The 23,701-nt window shown below is 55.9% G+C and overlaps 7 protein-coding genes across 7 annotated transcripts; 4 read left to right on the forward strand and 3 right to left on the reverse strand.

Moving 5' to 3' along the window:
• Positions 1-1,637: 1,637 nt before the first annotated feature.
• On the forward strand, positions 1,638-2,375 carry ColSpa_04977 (uncharacterized protein; the record flags this gene model as incomplete). Its single annotated transcript, XM_049271189.1, has 1 exon — positions 1,638-2,375. One exon carries the CDS (start codon positions 1,638-1,640, stop codon positions 2,373-2,375), a length of 738 nt encoding a protein of 245 aa, XP_049127146.1.
• A 1,256-nt stretch (positions 2,376-3,631) lies between these two features.
• ColSpa_04978 (extracellular metalloprotease) lies at positions 3,632-4,090 on the forward strand (the record flags this gene model as incomplete). The annotated part of the gene is made up of 1 exon (XM_049271190.1): positions 3,632-4,090. The coding sequence occupies one exon, from the start codon at positions 3,632-3,634 to the stop codon at positions 4,088-4,090; it is 459 nt and encodes a 152-aa protein (XP_049127147.1).
• Positions 4,091-11,518: 7,428 nt separating this feature from the next.
• On the forward strand, positions 11,519-12,344 carry ColSpa_04979 (uncharacterized protein; the record flags this gene model as incomplete). The annotated part of the gene is made up of 2 exons (XM_049271191.1): positions 11,519-11,642; positions 11,701-12,344. 2 exons carry the CDS (start codon positions 11,519-11,521, stop codon positions 12,342-12,344), a joined length of 768 nt encoding a protein of 255 aa, XP_049127148.1.
• A 1,156-nt stretch (positions 12,345-13,500) lies between these two features.
• On the reverse strand, positions 13,501-15,139 carry ColSpa_04980 (mitogen-activated protein kinase spm1; the record flags this gene model as incomplete). The annotated part of the gene is made up of 5 exons (XM_049271192.1): positions 13,501-14,132; positions 14,197-14,511; positions 14,585-14,651; positions 14,772-14,904; positions 15,027-15,139. 5 exons carry the CDS (start codon positions 15,137-15,139, stop codon positions 13,501-13,503), a joined length of 1,260 nt encoding a protein of 419 aa, XP_049127149.1.
• A 2,593-nt stretch (positions 15,140-17,732) lies between these two features.
• On the reverse strand, positions 17,733-18,408 carry ColSpa_04981 (low molecular weight phosphotyrosine protein phosphatase; the record flags this gene model as incomplete). Its single annotated transcript, XM_049271193.1, has 3 exons — positions 17,733-18,005; positions 18,097-18,188; positions 18,267-18,408. The coding sequence occupies 3 exons, from the start codon at positions 18,406-18,408 to the stop codon at positions 17,733-17,735; spliced, it is 507 nt and encodes a 168-aa protein (XP_049127150.1).
• Positions 18,409-21,444: 3,036 nt separating this feature from the next.
• Positions 21,445-21,970, forward strand: ColSpa_04982 (uncharacterized protein; the record flags this gene model as incomplete). The annotated part of the gene is made up of 2 exons (XM_049271194.1): positions 21,445-21,676; positions 21,756-21,970. 2 exons carry the CDS (start codon positions 21,445-21,447, stop codon positions 21,968-21,970), a joined length of 447 nt encoding a protein of 148 aa, XP_049127151.1.
• Positions 21,971-22,354: 384 nt separating this feature from the next.
• On the reverse strand, positions 22,355-23,491 carry ColSpa_04983 (putative thioesterase atnL; the record flags this gene model as incomplete). Its single annotated transcript, XM_049271195.1, has 2 exons — positions 22,355-23,194; positions 23,258-23,491. The coding sequence occupies 2 exons, from the start codon at positions 23,489-23,491 to the stop codon at positions 22,355-22,357; spliced, it is 1,074 nt and encodes a 357-aa protein (XP_049127152.1).
• Between the last annotated feature and the right edge of the window lie 210 nt (positions 23,492-23,701).

Here is a 23,701-nt window from a genome sequence, read left to right on the forward strand (position 1 = left end):
TGGTTTTGGAAGACTACAGTTGATAACACATTAGACCTTGATGAATATAGGCTTTATTTTGAGGAAAATACAAGCCTTTACATAGTTTAAGCCAGTTTAAGTGATACTCCGAGCCATCCGACGAGTAGCAGGGAGCGTTGACAATGGAAACCCCAACGCAGTATCCTTGGTGATATATGGTCCGCTGCCAAGGCAAACGGTGGAATGCTGAGTGGACCTCTTTGTTGCCGCCGGTTTGGAAGTAGCGATCTTCAATCTTCATATTGAAGGATTCTTGTTTCATGTCGCATGTAACAACTGGCACAGCGCGTGCTATGAGATGCAGCATGGCATCCCTATCTAGGCGATCGCGACTGACCGGGTGTGTGAATCGTGCGTTCTTTTAGACAGCAAGGGCATGGATATGCTGGTTATACTCCTTATCGTGTCCCACGGTCCCGCTCTATTCTTCAATGTTGTCTATAGGGTAAAGTGAGAGCCCATTCAGCTCTGACAAAAGAAACGTGAACTCGGACACACGCTTCGAGCATTCTTCAATCTCCTCTTCCTTTCTCTCCCTCGAATCCTTGAAGTTTTAATAATTGACTGCGGTTCAGTCCTCGCCATCCAGCGTACCAGAGATACAAGTTCCCAGTATATCGAGTTTTCCCGCCCTCCTCCGCGGTAGTATATAAGACCCTACCATCCAGCCCATCACCAGCTCGGGAAAAGTCACTTGCCGTTGAGAGACCGTCTTTCGAGGACTTCATTGAAAACATTGAATCGCAGATCAGCCTCTGTTTCGTGTGGTTTTCTGCCGTAAGGCGATCTGAATCCCATAGCGTCGGTCGTTGGGTCTCGCCAAGAGAGCATACGGAATCCCCAGGCGCACCCACCGTGATCTTGAAGATGTGTGACATCTTCTTCAGTAGCTCGGAGTGATAGTTTTCCATGTCTAATCATCTGATATCATGATTACATGCTGAACCCCATCTGCTGAGATGCGTTTGTTCACAAAACGTCCCAACCAAGGATCTGTCCAGACGTGGAAGAGTTGTCATTGGTGTCGTCTTTCTGGCTCACCAACTTACAGTCTATTGCGCCGCCTATTTTCGTGACCAGAAGTGGGAGCCAAAACCATAGACGTGGTCGCCCGACTGAACGATTTCCTACCATGTAGTGATAGCGGACAATGGTGTTAGCAAGACCCCGTTAGTTTGAAGAATGTTTCAGTTTATGTTTATTGATGAAAGGATTCTCACCGCAACAAGATAGTACTCTCGGGTCGATTTACGAACTAGCAGGTACTATTCAAAACTAAGGCAATGTCTACGTGGACGGTTTGCCCAGTATGCAGAAAACCCGAGAAGAGCACTGTTCATGAGACGCCGACGACAATCCCCGACCATGTTAAATTCCTCTTTTGGTCTCAAAGTGCTAATTTCGGGTCGCGGCACTGTAGTACCCCGCTCCGTTATCATGTCAGACTACCCATGAGTGCATTTTAGGCTGCAATTGGATGAAATTTGATCCGACACTACATATTCTCTTATAGTTCTTGCCTAAGTCACAAGCCATTTTCTCTGCTTGCAGATTTCTTCACACAGCAATAACACCTGTCTTTAGAAAAATAGTGTCCCCCGTGTCAAAGAGCCAGTATGACCAATGAAGATGTCAGCCGTAAATCTGCACTGGTCTCGCTCTCCGCCGTTCAGGCAGACGACATATCAAGCCTCCTAAAAGTGCACACGGCAGCTTTCAAACCCGACCAGTTTTCGAACCTGATGCTTCTAAACCGCGATGAGAACGCCCACCAGGAGCTGATGGCCAAGTCGATTCAACGATGGATGTCAGATCCCACTGCCAAGCTCACCAAGGCTCTGGACGCAAATGGGAAACTAGTTGGCTGGTCGTGTTGGATCCTCAAGACCAAGTACGAAGAGGGAACTATGCCTGCTCCGAGGTCGGAATCGAACACAAGACCAAGCAATGCCGAAGCGGGCCAAGCCAAACCTGAACCTCCTGCAGCGCAAAAGAAAGAAGAACAGAGCGCACCGCCGGACCCTGCGCGAGTACTAGGCGGGCTCATGTACAAAGACATGACTTCGTGGGAGGAAAAACATCTCAAGGGCAAAAATTACATGGTACTACAGGCACTGGCCACGGATCCGAGCCATCAGCGGCAAGGAATTGCGACCAAACTAGTCCAGCATGGACTCGAAGAGGTCAACTCACAGGGCCTTCCGTGTTGGATACATGCCTCGCCTACAAGCTATACTCTGTACGAAAAAGCCGGGTTCGAGGAGGTCGGGAGGAGCGACTATGATTTGGATGAGTGGGCACCCGGGGAAAGGGAGGAAACCGAGGTTGGGGAAGGTACACATTCAGATACATGATCCGGCCAGCGAGGAGCATCGCCTAGTCATGTGGTCTTCGATACTGTGTAACTCAAGACGATTGAGCGTTCAAGTTGCCTTGCTGGTAGTTGTACAAACGGACCGTGCTCAAACAGGCAAAGACAATGGCGAACCGAACATATTTCAATCTTTTACTCTGCATCAATCATCACTCGCTCTAGAGTTTCTAAACACTTCACTCGAGTTGGGAGGATTTTACGAGGAGTTGAATCTTGTAAAAGTATAGCGGTCCGGAATGCGTCCGACGCTGGCACCAGAATTCGTGGCATTCAGTTGTCTAGAAATTACATTATGGCAACTTGGTGTAAATTATGCCCTTAGCTCTTTGAGGCTATCGCTGATCCGATGGGCTTCTAATCGACCTTGGCTTGGCGGTGGACCAAACTAGCCTACAAACTGTGACCAATTACGGATGACTCGACCGTACACTTTGGTAAAGTTCATGGCTGTGCTAATTCTACCTGTGCCAAGAAACCAATCCAGGGGTGTGAATCAAGAGCCATGATCAGTAACCCTTGGCTCAAGCTCTAGTGCCTGAATGGCGAAGGTAGACAGTGGCTTGAATGCACAGAAATTGTTCAATTTGAAGGTTTTGCTGTCCTATCTGCGATATAGGGTCGACCTCTCCCATGCATCGATGCCATTCACTCTCTACCACCTTCCCTAATGGAACACCCTTGCAATGGCGTACCCTTGGCCCCTCCGCGGATCTACGGAGAATACGAGGCCCTCAACTAGGCAGGCTCTTGGCAAAGAGAAAATCGCGTTGTTATTGTTCACCTTTGCGGCTAACCCGAACTACCGCCTCATATCAGACTCTATTAGGTCAATGAGTTCTCGGGGCTCTCTCCTTCATTACTTTGCAATCTATAGCCGCCCTGTCTATATGTTGTCGCAACTTCGCTATGCTCTTCACCCTCCTCATTGCCGCAACTGCGGCCCAAGCTGCCGCCTGGCAACCGCCGGCTTCATTCTGCGGGACTCCTGAGCCTCCAAATGGGCAAGCCTCAGTACTCCGAGCAGCCACAATAGCACAAAGAGGTGGCAGCAACCTTGCAGCCAACATCTCCGTACCTGTGTACTTACACTCAATCGCCGCCAATGAGACGGGGCTTCTAAGCGTAAGATATCTCGAGCACCCGTTCAGGAACTCGAACTGATCAGCAAATCAGGAAACCGTCCTCAGAGAGCAGTTTCGGGTCCTTCATGACGTCTTCGGTAGGTACGGAATCAGAATGACCCTGGCCGGCACCAGCCGCACCGTCAACGCCTCCTGGTCCGCCCACAGCGAGGAAATCAACATGAAGTCCGCGCTCCGTCGGGGCGATTACGGCGCGCTCAACATGTACGTCCAGGACATGTACCCGACGCTGGGCCGCTGCTTCTACCCCGTGGCGTCCGCGGCGCCGGGCTCCCGGGACTTCGTCCTCGACGGCTGCCAGATCGATGTGAACACCGTCCCGGGCGGCGCCTCGCGGGAGGGCAACGACCGCGGGTTCATGGCGGTCCACGAGGTCGGGCACTGGTTCGGCCTGGCGCACACGTTTACCGGAGGCTGCGAGGGCGGGGACCAGGTGGATGACACGCCTGCGCAGGCGACGCCTTCGTGGGATTGCGCCGCTGGCCAGGATACCTGTCCCCACCTGCCGGGCGAGGATCCCATTTACAACTTTATGAACTACCAAGCAGAGTAAGTGTCCCTATTTCGGAACCATATCATAGCTTAGTCACCTTGAATTTGAGAGATTGACTTGCCTGTGCTTAGCGATTGCTGGAACGAGTTCACCCCGGGCAGGTCAGGCGGATGCACGAACAGTGGGCGGCGTTTAGGGCGAATAGTGCTGTTTGACCGAGAGCCAGCTAATATTCTCTACATTTTTTTGAACCTGATCAACAACCTTGGTGAAACGGAGCATCTTTCGGAACGATACAAACCGACTTGGTGAGGTTCCTGCCCTCTCGACCACTGTTCTGCCCCCCGGAAGACAACAGACAATGTAGCCTACTCAGCCTCCGATGGCCACGGTTATACATTAAGCACCCACATTCGTTAGATCCAATCCTAATTTTAGAATTGCGGGATTCCCATTCCATCCAACGTTGCCGGGTTTGGAGGGGCAGGCTTACACGCACCGCGGAGATGGTGACCCGGACGCTGCGTCCATTGGACGCGGTCGACGATGGTAAGAAGGATTCCTATCCCTCTATTCCCCGGGCAAGCGACCAACAAGTCTCTTTGTTTGAAGCAGCGGGTCTTTCTTTGCGATGTTCTTATGCTTTGCTATTGTTGGAGGTGCGCATGCTTTGGCTGCAAGGGGATACCTCCCGAAGAATGCTCGGCAGTCTTGGAATCTAGACCGGATTCAGTGCATCGGATCCTTTGACATGTGGATATGTCTAGATTCAGCATACAAAGATATCTCAGATTAGACCCTGGCGAAAGGCGCAAGTAGATTTACCATGTCGAAATAGCCGGTAGTCTCCGCCTGATAGCAAGGCAATTGAAAAGCGAAATCCTCATTCAACTTCCTTTCCCCAACCATCTACCCTGCCACATTGCGAGAAACACAGGAACAGCGCACGGAGGCGACACTAGTTCAGTAGCGGCTCCAAAAGCCACTAGATAACGTTGGCAATACAAGCGGTTCTTCCAACGGATGCACCTAGCCTGTGGTAACATTGTGAATTTGCAGTGGCTGAACACCGCAGGCGCAGTCTGCACGCCCCCGAACTGGCAAACCACTCTAAAGAAGCAGTTAATTGACCGCACTGTTCCGGCGTTCAGGATGTCGCACCCCCCTTGGTGCTTGTCCCCGGCATCGGCTCCGGAATTTCCGTGTGAAGAGTGATCCGCGCATGTTGTAGCCGGCCAGGAAAGGCTGCTGCATCGTCACGGTCCTCAAACGAGACCAAATTTACACCAATTCGTCATATATCACTTCGACCAAAGGACTCGTGAGCCCAGAAGGGAGCAGTTCTTCCTACAAAGGTCTCAAACGTGGACTGGCGACACCCAGATACCAGCGCTACGTCTTGCGTGTCGGAATTTAGAGTAAAGTGGTACGGTCAGATATCCGAGGGTGGTAGTTCCCGCTACGCCCGCCGAGGTTGATACCTGAGAACGATTCTCTACATGCTGCAAGCCTGCCGAAGCGACACTGATGGGGCCAGAAAGGACGGCAAGGTTCTAAGTCACATAGTGACTCGACAAGAGACGGACCAAAGGCTACCATGCCGACGGGTGTCGGAAGGAGAGGTTACAAGCGGACTACCGAAGATGGATCGAAAGAGGTCGACAGCATCACTTGCTCTCGGTATGCACTTATTCCTTGTGTCCATGACCACCCTAATGCAATGTGAACTGTTGGTCATGTCCAACTGAACACTTGAGTACTTAGTTGGTGATCCATAAGCAGTAACCAATACGCGACACGTCCTGTTAGCCTGTTCGCGCGAGACCTTCTCAGTTGTTTCGCTCCGAATATTTACGTGCTGCGCCCTCGTCTGGCATATTACGGCACCCGTATGTTGCTTTGGATGGTTGTCTCTACGCCTTGCCAGTGCAGGCAGAATTCGTCATGTGAGGGGTGAGCAAGCAGTCGAGAAGGGACACATGCAGCCGCGACCAGCTCGACCCCTCCAACAATCCGTAGTCATCGGCAAACACATCCAATATCCGCGCCTCTAGCGCCAACGAGCAACAACACCAACACGCCTGGTTGCGACCTCGCAGCCGACAAGCGCACCTTACGCCGCTCCCCCCTCGCGTCCACGCAGCCAAGCGTCCGAAGGAACAGACGAGCATGAAAGCCAGCAACTAGCGCAAACGGGGGCAACCTCGTCGGCAAACCGCGGCTGAGCTCGGTGCCATCAAGTCAAATGTCGGTGGGAGGCTGCCGTGATACCTGACTGCAGCAGGTAGTCCAACGTTGGCATGCGACGTAAGCGCCCCCCCTCCAAGCCACGGCGGGGGGTAATTGGCTGGACGAACGCCATGCGGCCGCGCGCTCCACTGCCGCGGCGATTGAGCATTGGCCAGAGACGAGAAGAATTGATTATGTGCAGGCGGACTACGGCAGACCGTGCTTTAGTCCATCTGCGAGCTGCTTCAGTCGGCGGATTTCGTCTGTGGAACTGGAAGTTGCGGTCCGGCGCAGTCTGCAGAAGAGGTTGTGAGCTTAGGATCGCGTGAGGGTTGCTTTCCTGCGCGAACCCCTCATTCTGAAGCGAATTAGCCTGAGGATGGCCCCAATGAGGGCCTCGGTATCTCGGAAGAAGCCCGAACGACGCAGACGAAAAAGACTCTTTGATCAGCCCGATGCCCCGGAATCTGCTGAGGGTTGGGGAGTTGGTGCGCCGTGGTTCATGACACCTCCTAGTGTCCGCGCCGCACGTAGCGCGTCCGTTGGAGGGACCTTGGTTTTGGAGCTTGCCTGATCCATGCTCCTCGCAGCTCCAGAAGACGGCCAAGACGAATGCAGGACTGAGGCACGCAATTTGACTGCGTGTTGGACTTTGGGTTGCACCGGTTGAATTTTTTCAAGTTCCAAACCTTGCGATAACGAAGGCAGGATGTGCTTTTGACAGCCTGATTTCGAGGCTTGGCGTCGATCAGACGGTCACAGCCCCCGAGAAGGTACCAATCCCTTGGGTCGGCCGACTGGGAAACACTCTCGACACATCGTCGGACTGCCTTCTGAAGAGAGTTCCTAGACGAAAATTCCCCTGGATACCTAGTTGGCAGGTACTGGCGAGTTTGAGCCAAGCCCAGCCCCAAGCTGTCATCTTTGTCGTTCTGTTGCCAATACGTAATGGAGTCTCGAAGTGCCAGAAGAGCTGCAGGGGGCATCACAAAGTCGCAACATTGGTGCACTGCTTATGAGTTGGTGATGGTCATCTTATCACGGATAGGCAGTCGGTTTGATCGTCGCACATCGATGAAAGTCTGGACGAACCCCGAGGTAGGGCTTCGCGAAAAAGGCGATGGCTCCATTCGTGTGGGTTGTTGGTCGCCCGGGGGCGGGAACTGTTTGGGCGGGATTGAAAGTTGGGGGATGAGGGGATTCGGAGCGAATATGGTCAGTGCGCCGCATTCTGAAACGTGGGCTAAGGCTTAGTGGCCGTTTGAAACGGAAAGTTTACCCTCGCTTGGAAACCTGCGAGGAGGAAATCCCGCTCGTCATTGTAGAATGGCCCGCAACGCGACGACCGTGCAGAATTGGCTTTGGCATTTCTGACAAGTCCTGCCTGATCAGTCCAGGTGCGGGCGGCGCGGATCATCTGAGACGCCATCGAACACGAGGTTTTCGTCCCATGTTGATGTTTGTGATCGGCTCAAGGGGTTAGATGAAGTGCAAGGTTGCCGGTAGTGCTTGTCTATAGCTTATCCCTGCCCAGCCCAGTCTCTTTCTCCGAGGGCCGATATTGGCATCGAAATGACACCTGGGATAATACGGAGGTTTGAGTTGCGATCTCCCATGGTTTTCTGCAGTCGCCTCATCGTTCCTCAAACCCATCATGAAGCGAGAGCGACGCCCTGACAAGTTGACGAGAGTTGCAGTATTCCAAATTTGCGAGTCAGAGACGGCAAGGCTACCAAGACTACCTCCCAAACGGAGACTCCGCAAGCCCGCGCATATCTGCGCATATAGAGTTTAGACCTGAGGGAAGGGCTAAAGCTTAGGACACGGAGCTCAGTGTGCCCTGTCAGTAGCTCCAAACTTGAAAACTCACCGGATTATGGGCAAGGAACTATTAAGATTGGCCGGCGACGTCCGGCTCCAGGAGCAGGGTAACTGAGAGTTGGTCAAAGTGATGTTGCCCCTGAAGACTTTTGCCGCATGTCAAGCGACGAGCGTTGTGGTTCAGCGAAGCCATCAGCATCAGAAATGTCACTGGTGTGGTATTGCAGATTTCCAAACGACGTGACGGAATCGAGCCATGTTTCAGGCCTGGCATGTTGGATAGCATTGCCTACGAAGATGGGAAAGCTGAGCAAGCAGGCAGAGAACCCCCTCCGAGAAGGTCGGATCTAGAGTTCTTGTCAGGAGAAGACGAGTTCCAGTCGCGTCGGAATTAGAGTAAGTGCAGTCGCGATGTGATGATTGTGGATCCTCGGTGGAGCAGCGGACGGTCGTGCCCGCTACTGTTCCCGCGGCGAACAGTGCGCCGACTGCAAGGAAACGAAACGTTCGGGATGCAGGGGAGAAGCACGCCGAGAAGACGACGACGGGACGGTAGGAGCAGGCCGGTTGCGTCGGGAGCCGTCGACATGTCAAGCAGTCAACGGCCGGTTATCTTTCAGGGTGGAATCGAAGACGTGACGGCCGGGGAAAACGTCCGCTTGACCAGCCACAGGGGTAAGACGCATCCTGTCATCATCCGCCTCTGTACGGCAGAGGGTATTTTGCGATCAAAGACTGGTGTTCCCCAAATAAAGAGGCACCCGTCAGCATTGGCAGCAGCCGCTTATTGAGCCAGTCAGCACGCGGGTGGGATCCAGAGGTCTCGGGCCCTCGAGCAGCCGTGCTATATTTTGCGAAGGAAGTGCAGTGCCTAGCGGGAGCGTGGCAGCCGGACCCCGCCCGCCGTCATCCAGTCATCGAGGCTTGAAAGCGGATTAGCGGGAGGAAACAGGCGCACGAGGATGGATTCGTGAGGGGCTAGACTGCCAGCTTAGGCGCGCCCACCCGCGATGGTCGAACGGCCACAAGAATACGGAATGGTTAGGTGACATCAAGACGTTGTAGCTCGCGGCGCCGGACTCGGCGACCCTGGCACAAGCTCGCGCCACATTGGGAGTGGGTATTGGGACGCATGGTGGGTTGCAAAAAGGAAATGAAGTCGTTTGACGACCCAAGATGGGCAAGAGTCTGAATCCTACACTACATGCATGTTAGCGGCCCTTTCACGCCAAAGGAGGTGTGCGAGTCAACAGAGTTGGCATCATGTCGGCTATCTTGTACCAGGTGCTCGTCCGAAAGCTTCAGCATCTCGAGGGCCGCGGATGGGCGTCAAGCCAAGGATGGTGACCAAGAGCCTTGGCCCTGGTGATCCGCGCGCTTTCAACGTTCCAAGCAAAGCCCCAAGAAAGAGCGAGATTCATTGTCAGCGACTGGGCGGACGCCACTGTTTCCCAGTATAGCACAGCTCGGGTATGGCTTGGCGCTGACAGCAATGGCAGGCCTTTCTTTTTGTCATTTCCCTTTGACAGAGGGCCGTACTTCGCCCTCGCCAGGATCAGCAATCAGCACTTGTTGGGAACTCTGGTCGGAAGATGAGATTGCCGCGGCCTTGGTAAGTTGTCACCCGTGGCTGAGTGGCAGGATGGGACTAACAGAGGGAGAGAGAGAGAGAGATCATCGGCTGCATGGTAATTCGTCTCTAGGAGCGTGTTCTCTGGTTCATTGTCTACTATGTATGCAGTCAGACGGGTGGGACGCACGCCATGCTCGCCGTGCAGGGAGTAGCATCCGCGGCCGTCCACGAGGCCTTTGGCAGCTTTTGCAGTGACCAGGTTGACTGAGAGACCGATGACCGCAGTAAGTACATAATAATTCGAAGTGCCAAAGGCGAGAGGGAACGAACGAGACGGCCCCAGGGTTTGTGAAAAGTGACGGTGCGTGTTGCGTTGCAGTGGGAATGGAAAGAAAGACGCACGTAAAGGCCGGCAAACAGGCCCTTCCCAGCCACTGGCAACCCCACCCCCATTCCATCAACGTAGGTAGGTAGTGTAAGGTTCTTTCCTGCCGTCTCCGTCTCCGGCGTTTGGTGGGCTGCCTTGCGACCTACCTTGACGCGCATTGCGCCAGGCATCCCCGCAGAGCGGCGGCGGCAGGGGTTCACCGCGGTGGTGGTTGCCGTCCTCCTCCTTTGCCTTTTGCACCTGCCGTTTCCTCGCTTGGCCTCGAACCCCCCCTTCGTCTCATGTGTCCGGCCAAACAGAGGGACAAACTTTTGGGTGTGTGCACGCCGCTCCACGTTTCCGCTCGCATGCTCCAACTACCTAGTTTAGAGCTGTTCGATCCATCCCATTCCCTCGCGGCGACCTGCCTGCCGTGTTGGCCTGGTCTTGCGAGAAACCCGCAACGGCACAGACTTCCCTCTCCCGTCCCGAGAGATGGCCTTGCCCTTCGCCTTGCCCTGCCCTGTCCTGCCTCGCCTCGCCTCGCCTCGAAGGGGGACAAAGCTAATGCTCGACAATGACGGCAAGGTAACCCTTCAAGACAGAAACACAAACCTCCCAACGTGATCCAGGGATCGCATTCCTCCATCCAGAAGGTTGCGTCCGTGTTCCTTGTCCCCCCTTCTCTCTCTCTCTCCCGCGGCCACAGCTCCAGGTGCATCAAGTCTCTCTCACTCTCTCTCCCCCATGAAGATGGACACATTCGGATGCCATCATGGCCCCCTTCCTGATCCCTGCTTCGCCTCGCATCCTGAAAAAGGAAGCCTACCTTACCTTGTCAGACCGGACGAGAGAGTGCGCCTCGTTCGGGTGTGGATGATGGCAGGTCGCATCCAATTCCTAGTTTCCGGGTCCCTCTTCCCAGCTCGCCGCCTTGCCCATCTTCCAGACTCGATATAAAGTCTATCCTCCAGCTCCGTCCTCGTCTCTTGTCTCCCGGTCCGTCTCACAGCATAAACCTTCCTCGTCTCTTCAACTCTCTCTCTTGTTTGCTCTCCTTGGCACGAGTTTTATTTACTCTCTGCATTTACCTATTTACAAGACGGTTTTCCCGCACTTGTCTCGTTTATTACTCTTCCATCTCCCGCCCGCATTAGCCTCGCTTCCTGTCTCGGCCCAAGAACACACACCCGTGCCATCCACCCCATCGCCACGCGTGTAAGCGCCGTACCTAAATTCAGCTCAAATTACCCACACACCCGCCTCCCCCAAGGTCGTCTCCAGAACGGCCCGCCGCATTACGCCCCTACAAACCCAGACCTGCCTGCTTATTTCCTCGGGAGGAATCTTTTCTTAGATCCGAAATCTCTGTCTTTTTTGCGTGTGGCCTGGTAGCTACTGCATATATCTATATTGCCTCCCTGCTCCGCGTCTCTGCCTCTCCCACCCAACACTCGTGCCCGAGGTCCAGTCTATCACCAACCGCAAACAGTCCAACATGCTCGCCGAGACCTTTCTCTTGTTGGCCTCCCTGGCTCTCGCCTCCGCCGCTCCGGCAAAGAGGCAAGCCGGCCCCGGCTGCTCCAAACCTACCGCTCCGACCCTCCCCATCAACGGCAACGGTATGCTGCACCCACTTACATCCCCTCTCCACGAAGCCCTCACTAACACGCTCACCAGGCGCCGAACTTCCCTCGGCGGCATCTGACCTCGTTCTGAAGCACATCGCCCTCGGCCACGGCATCCAGAACTACACCTGCGCCTCCACAAACAGCTCGGGCACAACAACCCTGACCCCCACCGCCGTCGGTGCCCTCGCCGGCCTCTACGACGCCCAGACTCTCTACCCGAACTCCGGCCCCGGCTCCCTCCCGTCCGTCGACGCCTTCAACGCCCTCACCACCAACGCCGTCTGGAGCGCCTCGCTACCCCTCGTCTCCGACGGCGTGTCCCCCTTCGGCGCCTCCACCTCGGCGCCCTTCAAGGCCTTCGCGGACCTCGTCCTCCCCAACATTGCGCCCATGAAGCAGATCGGCGAGCACTTCTTTGACAACACGGGCGTACCCACATTCAAGATCGGCGATGATCTCTTCAAGGGCGCCAAGCTCAACGGCACAAAGGCCCCCTCGTCCGCCGACGTCGGCCCCGAGAAGACGGGCGCTGTGGACTGGCTGCTGCTGGGCGACAAGGGCGGCAGCAAGGGTGTGACGGCCGTCTACCGCGTCGTCACGGCCGGCGGCGTCGCACACAAGTGCACCACGGCCGGCGCCAGCGACAGCGTGCCGTACGCGGCCTACTACTGGTTCTACGGCCCCAAGGCCTGAGCTCGTCGTTCCCGTCCTGCGGGGGAGTTCTTCTTCCCCTTTTCTGGCGTTGAAAAAACAAATCAGGGGGTTCAACTGGCGTTACAAGGCAGTCATCGGGGATGGCATCTGATCTTTTCCTTACAACGGGGATTTTGTTGGTAATTTTTCTTTCCGTTTCCCTCTCAAAAAACTTGGGATATACCCCCGGCGCGGATGAGACGGGTACCGCGGAACGATGTAATCGAGGCTGGGTCTGGAAAGCGCATCGTCGGAGCGGAGACGAGAGACGACATTTCCTTGCCGTTTTTTCCCACATGTATTTACTAGGCGTTCTACACGGTACATAGTCCACCAATTGGCCACGACAAGGCCAATTCTTGCAACGGTTCGCTCCCTCGTGGAATGTTTCGCAGTGACTTTCATCGACCCGTGAACAGGCAGTGAATGGTTTGAGGACAAACTGCCGAGGACTCGGTCACGAGACGTCGGTGAGGGCGAAACCTTACCTAGGCCATGAGTTCCGTTGACGAGGGTAGCTGAGACAAGAGTATCGCGGGGAAGCTTTGCACGAGAAACGTTTCCATGGCAAACCGCCTTCGGCTTCGTCGTAGTCGCATGGTGAAGAGGAAGCTGGAAAGCCACGTCAGCCGCAAAAACAAAACAAAAAAAGACAATTTCAACTGAAACCTGCATGACCGCCACCAGTCACTTCGGCTGGCGGCCGAGATTAGCTGAAGCAAGATTGATTGATTGCGTGCATGGAAAAAAAGACAACAACAGGCCGCTAACTGCCGACTAGAGAGATGCAAACCCAGCAAGAGTGCTGACACGCAAACGTGGAATCGTGGGTAAGGAATTAGGTAAATTTGGAGACTTCTTGTCATCTTTGTCGTGTTCGTTCACCCCCTCAGGTGATCTAGACCCCTCCCAATGTCTTGTCTGTCCTTCTCTTTTTCTTCTCCCCCTTTGCACCAGAAGAATGGTCGTCATCCAAAACAATGCCTGCATCTTCTAGCGGCTCAAGCCCTCTCCATCTCGGACATGCCATATCTCGAAATGACTTCATATCCCAATATTCTCAAATTCGCTCGCCTGGCATTGCACGCCAAACAAGGTTTTCGCTTGCCATTGATGCGCGCAGCGCAACGCGTCTGTCCTCGATGAGTGCAGCTTTCTACCTCCGATGGTCGAGACCACCGGCAAGATCGGCCTCCAGGCCGCCTCCCTGGCCGGCGTACTCTTGCGGTCGGGGATCCGAAGACGTCCATCCGGGGTTTCCTGACGGGATGGGAACCTGGCTGGCACCGGGCTGCTGGCCGGCAGCCTGTGCGCCGGCCTGGGTAGCTCCGGGGACAGTGCGGACCAACTGGCGGAAGCGGTAGACCTCGTCCAAGATCATCTTGCGCATCTCACCGACGTCCTCGACGACTTCAAAATCGAAGTTGAAGGTTGTCGGGCAGTCGGGCTCATCCGAGGCGTCGTGCCAGATGTGCAGATAGGGGTGCTCGAGAGCTTGCTCGACGCTAATGCGGCTCGAGGGGTCAAAGGCAAGCATGCGGTCGAGCAGGTCGAGAGCGTCGGGGTTGGCCGAAGGGAACAGGCTGGAGAAAGTCTTCTTGGGCATGAAGGGAAGGTTGCGCACGTATTCCTGGGCACGGGGCGAGCCGATGCGAGACAGGGTCTCTTCGTTGGGGGTTCCGAGGATGTGGAGAATTTGGTTCAGCTGGTCGACGTAGTCACGGCCCTTGAAGAAGGGACGGCCGCCAAGCAACTCGGCCAAGATGCATCCGACCGACCAGACGTCAACTGTCACACTGTTAGTCACGTCCTCTACACATGATTCGTAATGCTATGCGCCAGGACCACGTACTAGCTTTGGTGTAGCTCTGGAAGCTCAGCATAATCTCGGGAGCACGGTACCATCTCGTGGCAACGTACTCCGTCATATAACCGGCATTCTCCTCGGGGTCGACGGAGAAACCACGCGCCAGACCAAAGTCGCAAATCTTGAGCTCGCAGTCGGCGTTCACGAGCAAGTTGCCGGGCTTCAGGTCGCGGTGCAGGACGTTGGCGGAGTGGATGTACTTGAGACCGCAGAGGATCTGGTAGATGAAGGACTGGAAGTGGGCGTCGGTCAAGGGCTGGCCGGATCGGATGATGGCCGCCAGGTCGCATTCCATCAACTCTGGAGCCACAAAGCACGGATTAGCAAGCTGCCTCGGGGTTGCACAGAGGGCTGCAAGTGAGGGAATGCGTACCTTCGTAGAGGTAGGTCTCGTTGAAGTTATCGGGTCGGGGAATGTCCATATCGTACAGGCAGGTGATCTATGGTAACAGGCCGTCAGCATTCTGTCGAGGACGTTGCGTGCAGCCGAGTGGCGCAGACTGCGGCGCGCGGGGTTGTTGGGACAGCTTGGGTGGAGGCGTGAATGGCAAAGGACTCACGTTGCGGTGTCCCCTAAAGTGCTGGAGCAGCTTGATCTCGCGCAATGCGCGCTTGGCGAGGATCTTCTTGCTAAAGACATTTGTGACCTTCTTGATGGCGACGCCCTCCTGAGTCTGGTTGTTCACGGCGGCACTGAGTGAGGGGAAGGGGTCGTCAGCTTTCTGGGCAGAATGGCGGGGCAGTACGAGCAGCAACAGCAGCAAGCAGTTGCAGCGTGGCGAGAAGAGGGGGAAGGACGGAAAGGTCGCACGCACCAGACAATGCCGTAAGCTCCCTGGCCGAGCTCCTTGGTGACGGTGTATCGCTCGTCGACGATGAAGTCCTGGTTGAAGACCTTGAAGACCTTGCGTCCCTGCAGATCAGCCATCTTTGCGAGATTTCCTGGTCGGGTTTATTGTCGGGGAACGCTGTCGTGGTTTGTTTTCCCGGTGCTTGAATGTTGCTGCTGTGTCGAATGCGTCGAGGAATCGAGGGGTATCTTTTGCGAGTCAATCGAGGCAAAGGTGGGGAAGCGAGCAAGGAATGCGATGCGATGCGACAGTTGCGGAACAGACAGGGTAGCGAGGCTCGGCGGGAAGAAAAAAAGAATGATGGATCGTCCACGCAGCAGAATAGGCGAGGGGAGGCGGTAAGGTGTTATATGTCCCTCTTTTTCTTTTCGGCTCCCGCTCTATTCGGCCCAAAGATGACGGATGACAATGCAGTGTCGCCGAAACAATCCTCGTCTTTGTCCTGCAGGGGTATGCTGCTTGCGTGAGAGCCTTCGTTGGATGAATGTTTGGATGTGAAAGAAGGGAAGATGGGAGAAGGGCAGCGAGAGAACGAGCCAGATATTGTGCAAAAGTGAACGAGGAGAAGATAGGTAGGCACCTTGGGATATAGGACGAGGGCGATGGGGGGGGGGGTAGAAATGGGGGATGGGATGGCATGGGACGAGCAGAGCAGGTCAGAGCAGGTCAGGTCAGGTCAGGTCAGGTCGGTTCGGGTACCTCTCTATGTTTATGGGATGGAGACTCTAGGAAGGTAAAAGCGATGAAATAGGTAGGTAAGCCATGGTCAAAGGCACGAGCCGAAGGGGGAGGGGCAGCGTCAGGGACTGGACCGCAACGGGAAAGGAGATGGGAGAGGGGCAGCTGTCCCGTCACACTTTCATTGAAGTGGACTTTGTCGTTTGGATTGGACAGGACCCGGGATTGGGGAATGGAGACTGGGCCACTTGACGGGATGCGATACGATGTTCTTGATGATTCGCAACACTCGCCCTTGTCTCGTTAATCTTACTATGCATAGCAAACCTCCTTTGAAGAAAGGCAACAGGGAACAAGAGCTCTCGTCGTTGCATGTCTCTCTGCCTTGTGGAGGGGTTCTCCGGGTGTGTCACGGCACTGAAGATGGCTGTCTTCAAGTTGAAGGATACTCCAGCTGCTTTCTGCGTGGCAGCAGGGAGAGGCGCAAGGTACAAGGTACATGCTGCTGACGTTAGGCTGGAAGCGACTTGGCGGGAATGACCCACACCTAGCACCCGGGCCCGCACTTGATTTGCTGGCTTGAACATTATGAGGCTTTTGATTGGTCTGTTTCTGAAGGCCCCCCCCCCCCCCATTTGCTCCGGGGCCAGTAAGCGCTGAGCATCGTGACTGGAACTGCAGCTCTGCAACCGCGCGACAAAGCATCCATGATGGGGGCACCAGGGAGTCATCAATCCCCGATGGGAATTACATATGGATCCAGGAGGACGCTCAGAAACGGCCTCACTACATAGCCGGGTGCCATCGAGTTTTGGGATGGGGGCGAGAGTTTGGGGTTCCGAGACTGCAATCTCTCCCTCGAGGTGAGATCCCGACCAGCTGGCACATACTGTGGGTGCTCTCTGGAATGCGACTCCTGGAGCTGAAGAAGCTTCTGCGATAACATGAGCACTATAATACCACCGGCGGTATAGGGAGAGCCGTGACCGCCGGCCACACGTTGCCACATGCCGTCTCAGCCGCATCTCACTCGAGCATTTCGTCCGTCAGCGCAGGATGAAGTAGGTTGCCCACATTCAGAGCTTCGTGTCACCTCTAACCAACGAGACATGTCAGCTTCTGGCGCTCCAACGACCCTCACTCGCGCGAAGCCCGACACCGCGGCCCCCAAGCAGAAGCTGCTGTCAGCACGGAGCGTTCCCTCCAGACTACCGCGACCTGTCGTGATCCAGCTCGGCGTAAGCCGCCGCCGCTGTGACAACACTAGGCCGGGCCAACGCGGCCACCACCGAGACCTACTGTAGATCCCACATGTGCCTGTAGGGCTGAAGAATGCCCTCTCCTCCCATCCTCTCCTGACTTCCATCTTTCTGGCCATCTATCCTCGGCCCGTCAGACTCTGTCCTGCGGTGCCAGTTGGCCAAGTGGCCGTTGCTGCACGAGAACGCTAGCATCACTCCAAGTCCATCTCGCTTACGCACAAGTCCACCTTGGGCCGTCTTCAACGGCGCCTAGGCTCCATCCTCAACACATCGTCGGTCACCCTTGCACGTCGCACCCTCGTAGCTGCACCCTCGTAGCTGCACCCAGCATTGGCCGTCAACGGGTCCGCATGGAAATCGAATCTTCTATATGCAACTTGCAACTGTGGAATCAAACAAGACACGCTGATATGCCCCTCCCAATGCCTGCCTGTCTGTACATCTCTGGATGCAGCAGTAATCATTTCACCAGTGCGGCTGGCCCTGTCCTTTTTGTCAGGTAGCCCGCCGTATCCCCCCCCCCCCCCCCCCCCCCCCCCCCCCCCCCTGTCCCCGCTCCGAAGCCGCACCGTGGACGTGATCATCATCGGCGACAAAACTTTTCTTTCGCAATGGTGGACCATATCCCTGCTGCAATACGTGCCGCCTTCCAACACATTCCACGACTGGCCGCGAGCTGCTCGTCTTTGTCCTCCGGCGCCGATGCCTCTCGATGACAAGTCGCCGTCCCTTATGCCTTCGGGTCGATGTTGGGGAAAACGTGCTTCAGAAAGTTGCCGGAAAACCGCGTGCACTGCTCGTAGGCCTTGGAGAAGCCCTCGTCCCCGCCGTAGTACGGGTCGTCCACTACTTCTGGTCTCCGCCCTCCCGAGAACTCGCCAAACAGCATCACCTTGGCCTTGGAGTCCGGGTTGCCCCGTTGCTGGAGGTTCTGGAGGTCTCGCAGGTTCGACCGGTCCATGGCGAAGATGTAATCGAACTTGTTAAAGTCGGATGGCGACACCTGTCCGTCAAAGAAACTCGCGTCAGCTACTGTTGCGCGGCTGCTTCACGGACGCGTCCGTGAGCCCGGGGACTCGGGAGAAGAGCTGTACCTTGCGACCGGCGTGGCGGTAATCCGTAATACCGTGGTCCTCGAGCGTCGCCATCGTACGCGAGTCTGGGGGATCGCCAACGTGGTAGGCCGCTGTTTGTTCCGTGACTCTCGTGTCAGCGAGTGCGCGACAAACCGGGAGGGTTTACTTCATGACGTATTCGCGCGTACCTGTACCGCAGGAATCCACCTTGGATATGAGGCCCTTGTACGGCGGCTTCTGCGCAATGTTGCGGAACACACCCTCGGCCATGGTCGAGCGGCAGATGTTGCCGAGGCAGACGAAGAGGACTGATACCGGCTGTTCCGTCATTGTTTCTTTGGCAGCGCTGGGTTTGGTTGGGTATGCGGGAGAGTCTTCGTCGCGTTGCGGGAGCTGACTTTTGTTCAGGACCGAATGCCCCGCGGTGCCGCTAATCTTAGCTAGATGGAGGGGCAGTGACGCACCGTGGGATCTGGTGGCGATCGCACAGTATGCACTGTGGGTGGGTCCCTCGTTTCGTCACCGGCAGGTCGACCGCCTCGGTTCCTATTTTCCCTTGCTCACATCACAGTCTGGCGCTTCTGCCTCGGTTCCACACGCTGCTTCCCATGCCTTTTGTGTCAACTTTGTTCTGATTTCAGAAGAAATGACTTTGGCCGATTTTTTTTCTACGTTCGATTCCTCCTTACATTCGGTTTAAAATCACATTGTTGTCTACCAGCGATCCAGGGCTCTCTGGGAACCTAGAAGTCTACTTCTCGCCTCCTACATTGTCTGGGACCTTTGTTGGTTCATCTCTATGATCACGGTGCATGCAAGATCCAATTCGCTGCATGTCATGCTACGTCACTATTTACTCGGCGCGTCTCTCTGTCGTTGTCGTCGTCGAGGGAAACTCGCTTTCACATTCCATCGCACAACCAACTCTTAGTCGACACAGAGTAGACACTCCGAACCCGGGGTCTAGGTAGTCATGGAATGGCCTGCTAAAGTAATTTGGCTTTGACCTCGGCGCAAATCGGACCTACGATCCTTGAGCGGGAGGGTGCAGCAGGGTCGGAGAGCAGGCGAACCGCTGACCAAAGAACCAGCGATGCCCTTGTTGATGGTCAGCCCCTTCGACGACAGACGAAAGCGGCGGGACCGTTGATACGATAAAGCGACTAAGAGCACAAGAACGCCTACCGATCAAAAGAAAGCCACCAGCACTGCCAAGTCTGAGCCTTATCCTCCCTGTGCGACCTCTACCTCGACTTGTCGGAAAATACCGACTCACTTCGACATGAGAATTTGGAAGCATACCATGGCGACGGATCTTCCGACTCCTTTCCAGGTCGTTGTCTATGGTCCGGTACTGATCTCTGCATCGAATGCGCCGGAGACTAGCAATACGCTTATGAGTTTGTCATACACGTAAGTTACAACACCAGCGGAACGCCACTGAAGAAAATGCCAGAACAATGCCGGGACGGCATATTATATAATTCCGCCGCCAACTGAGGAAGATGCGCCGCAGCAAAGTGGCCGCCGCGCCGCGGTCAGCCATACCACGTGTTGGTCAAATTGCAGTTTCGGATTCGGCGAATTGTCAGTCGACTAACTCCGACTTTCCGTTTGCATTCCTTTCCACTCACCAACATGATGCCCAACCACTTGAAATGACTGCCAAGTCCACTACGCTCTTCACGTGCCGCCGAAGCCCTGAACACTCAGCTAGGATCGCCTCAACGAGAGTGCTCCCTATCCTGTTCATTGCTTGGGATTGCCAAAAGCCATGTTTGCGGATCACCAGGGGAATGCTCAGAATCCGTCTCCATTCGGACAAGTTTCGAATACCGTTGCCTCCACGCAGGTGGTACCGCATCCCAGGTTTTCCGCTGCGACTCACCTGAGCGGCTTCCACGTTTACTTGGCAGGCCACAGCGGCATGCTGTCCTGCGCAGTCTAAAGCGAAAGCCCGGAAGAAAGCGATTGTGCTTTCACTGGGACGGTATGCCCGCGAACTTGAGATTCCGAGCGAGCGGATCGGGGAAGGCCCGACTGCGCCAAACCCCATGAGCTAACAAAAAGATGCAAGATGGTAATCCCATATGAGCGATAGATACGAAAGCACTATCTAGAACAGGCTAGCGGTAGACTCGTCTATGTAGCGGCCATGCAGTAACAAAAACCATTTGCAATCTGCACCTGGCTCACCGGGGCAATACCAATGATGTCGCAGCGCTCCTGCTGGAAAAATGAAGCGCATCCTATGAGAACCCTGCCATCCCATCTCCAGGTCTAAGGTGCGGGAGAGGCACGGGCTCACGGACCAGACCATTGGACACCATAGGTATGAGAACGGATGTCGGCTAATGCAGGTGTGCTGAGCGAGATCCGTTCGCGAGAGAAACTATTGGTGTGATTGGTCAGGCATTGCCATTTCCCCTCCGACCTGCATTTTTGACAGGGGATCGCGGAAAGCTTACATGATGATGCCGATGAGCTTAATCAACCTCGCTGGGCCAACATTCCTCAGACCGCCCAACGAAATTGTCAACGTCATGCTTGCTAAATCCGAAGCGCGGGAGTCCCCGGAAAGATGCCTTTCTTGTGAGTCTAGACTCCTGCGGACAAACGGGCAAATGCCTTTACACAAAAAAACTCAGCTCCGCATGGGTCGTCGTTCGTCGATGTGCGCTTATACGTTTGCGGAGGATCGATTTCCAACTCAAGGGTGCAAAATGGATGCTACCGACTGACCCAGAACCAGGTCTAGCCGTCTTTGTTCCGTTGAGCCTTGACTAGCAAATGCGCCTCGAACTGCTAGACAGCAGAGGAAAACCGAGCCAGTCCAAGCGGCCCATTTCACCAGTATGACAGGTGCCTTCTGCCTGGGGCGCCATGGGGGGCCGATCATCGCTGAACAGACAATCGACATACTGCTAGCGACAGAACAAGACACCTTGGACGGACATCGAACCGAGGCAGTGAGGCCTCTTGATTCGCCTCACTTGGCTCGAGACCAGTGATCCTTTCCGTTATCGTGGCCCTGCCTTTACCCAATCCGGGGTGCAAGACGCTTACAGGGCGCTGGCGTCGACCGCGTCTTGGCTGTGTTTGGAAGCTCTGAGTGGGTGATCTGGCTGGACCTCATCCATTCCGGCGGTTGTTTGCTGCTTAGACTGCGGCTTGGCGGACTCATCGGCGTTCTGTATAAGACTGCTATGTTCCCTCGGGTACCTGGCTTATGTTGGTTCTGATGTGCTCTGCTAGATCATCTACACCTCACGCTCTGCATACAGTCTCATCGCAGCCTCAACAACCTGACCCTGACTATCATTGCCCAGATCCCGAGGCTCACCATACCGTTAACACTCAGTCAAGATGAAGTACGCCGCCATCGCTTCCCTGTTCGTCGCTATCGTCGCTGCCGAGACGGTCGACCAACTCGTCGCAGAGATTCCTACCTGCGCCGTCAACTGTATCCGCGACGCAGCACAGTCGGTCAACTGCGACATCCAGGACTTTGCCTGCTCGTGCTCGAAGATCACGCAGCTGACTCCCGCCGTCGTCTCCTGCCTCGCCACATCCGGTTGCAGCTCGACGGACCAAGCCAGTACGTTTGCCTCACCTCTTTTGATGGCTGAATCACCTGGGAGGGGCTTGAACAGTCGACTAACGTGTATAACCCACAGAGGTCTTCCAGCTCACGCCTCAAATCTGCTCTCAAGTCGGTGAGAGCAACGAGGTCTCGGGCGCCGTCACCGCCGCCACCGCCGCCCCCACCACCACCGGCACCGCTACGGGTGCCGCCGTCACCTCCACCACGTCGCCCGGCGCCGCCGCCGGCAGAATGCAGGCTGCTGGGTGGGCCGGTGCCATCGCCGCCGCCGCTGCCTTTGCCCTTTAAGCCCTGAGCATCGCCCGACCGGACTTTGTACTTTTTTTTCACTTTTTTTCTTCCAACTCTTGCATCGAGCCCAATAGGGAGGGCAAATGTGTGGTGTCGCGGAGTTTTGACGGGAAAAGAGAATCAACCTGAAAGATTATTTGAGCATCAAATTCGTGTATATTTTTGCGCATGCATGTCTAGCTTTACTCTATCATCGGCAGATTCGGCAACGACTTGCCCCAAACAAATATCCATGTCCCAAATGCGAGACCTTCCACGCATGTGCGCGGCTTTCTACACCCAAAGCTCTTATCGCATCCCCAAATGTAGTCTATTCTAGGCAGTTCTAATCGGGTATCTATCATCGTCTCGCCGTCTATCCTCACCCAATCCCCGTCGGTCTTAGCCAAGGCCAAACTTGCCCAGCGCGCTCCCATCGCCACCGTCCGCGCCGTCCAGCCAGCCGTGCAGCTCGTCCATGCTGGCGAACTGCGCGGCGTACTTCATGCCCTCGCGCCTCCTCTTCTCAACCATCTTCCAGTCCCAGGCGCCGTCGTCGGTGACGTCGCTCAGGTCAAAGTCCTCGTCGCCGACACCGTTGGCGCCGCCCATCCAGCCGTCGGGCCTCTGCGGCAGCAGCTCACTCGCCTCGAGCGCCACGGCCGGGTGGACCGTCAAGCGGCCAATCTTGAAGACGTACTTGCTCACGCCCGTCGCGTAAATCTTCTTCTCCCACTCGGTGCTGTCCGTGTTGCTGCCCGGGCCGCGGCGCACGCGCGCGGTGCCGAACTTGGGGTCGAGCCACGCGGTCGGGCGCGCGGTGCCCTTGGGGACGAAGTGCGTGACAATGTACAGCCACTTGCGGTCCCAGGACAGGATGCGGGACCACATCTCGTAGGGGGCGTAGGCGGTGATCTCGCGGCGGAAGGAGCAGTGGACGGCGCCGAGCATGATGCCGAGGGCGCCGCGGGCGGGCTTGCCCGACTTGGGGTCGAGCACGAGCTTCGTGGTCGCGTTGTGGGTGAGCTGGCGGAAGCCGGGGCGGAGGAGGTAGGTGCAGAGGTGGGTGCGGGAGACGTCCAGGTCGGAGAAGTAGGTCGAGTTGGACTTGTGGATGTTGTAGTCGATCTCCATGATGGGCGCGTGGGACTCGGAGATCATGGGGCGGAAGAGGGATCGTGGGCCGAGCCGCGGGGACTTGCGGATGAAGAGGTGGTAGATGATGGCGTGCCATACTCGGTACTGCGGACGAGAGCTTGGTTAGTCTAGGCTCTTTTCTCTGGGGTTCGAAGGAGGAGAACGTACGGTCCACACGAAGGGCATGTTCTTGAGGTTCAGCAGGGCAAAGATGAGCATCAGGATGCGGCTGATGCGGCCGGGACCCGTGAAGAAGCTCGCGAGAACCATGCGCCAGTGGATGCGGTAGGCGGCGTAGGCGAGGCCGCCGGCCGTGGCGAGGCGGATGAAGCGCACAACGCGGACGGGGACGCGGTCGAAGTCGGCCTCGGTGCGGGTGGCCTTTGCGATTGCGGACGCCATTGCGGGCGGTGAGGGCTCGCTTCGCGGCAAGGCTGTCTATCTATTCAGGGCGACGCGAGGGAGACGGAGATGTTCTCTTCTTATCCGCAACGGCGGTGGCGGGCCGTCGGGGAGGAGGCGGACGACGAGGAGGCAGCACGAGCTGGCGGACTGCGCCGAAGAGCAGGACGAGGAGGACGAAGGCCCAGAGCGGTAACGAGCGGAGGTGGC

Source organism: Colletotrichum spaethianum (genome assembly GCF_022836535.1).
Source record: "Colletotrichum spaethianum MAFF 239500 DNA, contig11, whole genome shotgun sequence".
In the NCBI taxonomy this organism is placed as follows: domain Eukaryota; kingdom Fungi; phylum Ascomycota; class Sordariomycetes; order Glomerellales; family Glomerellaceae; genus Colletotrichum; species Colletotrichum spaethianum.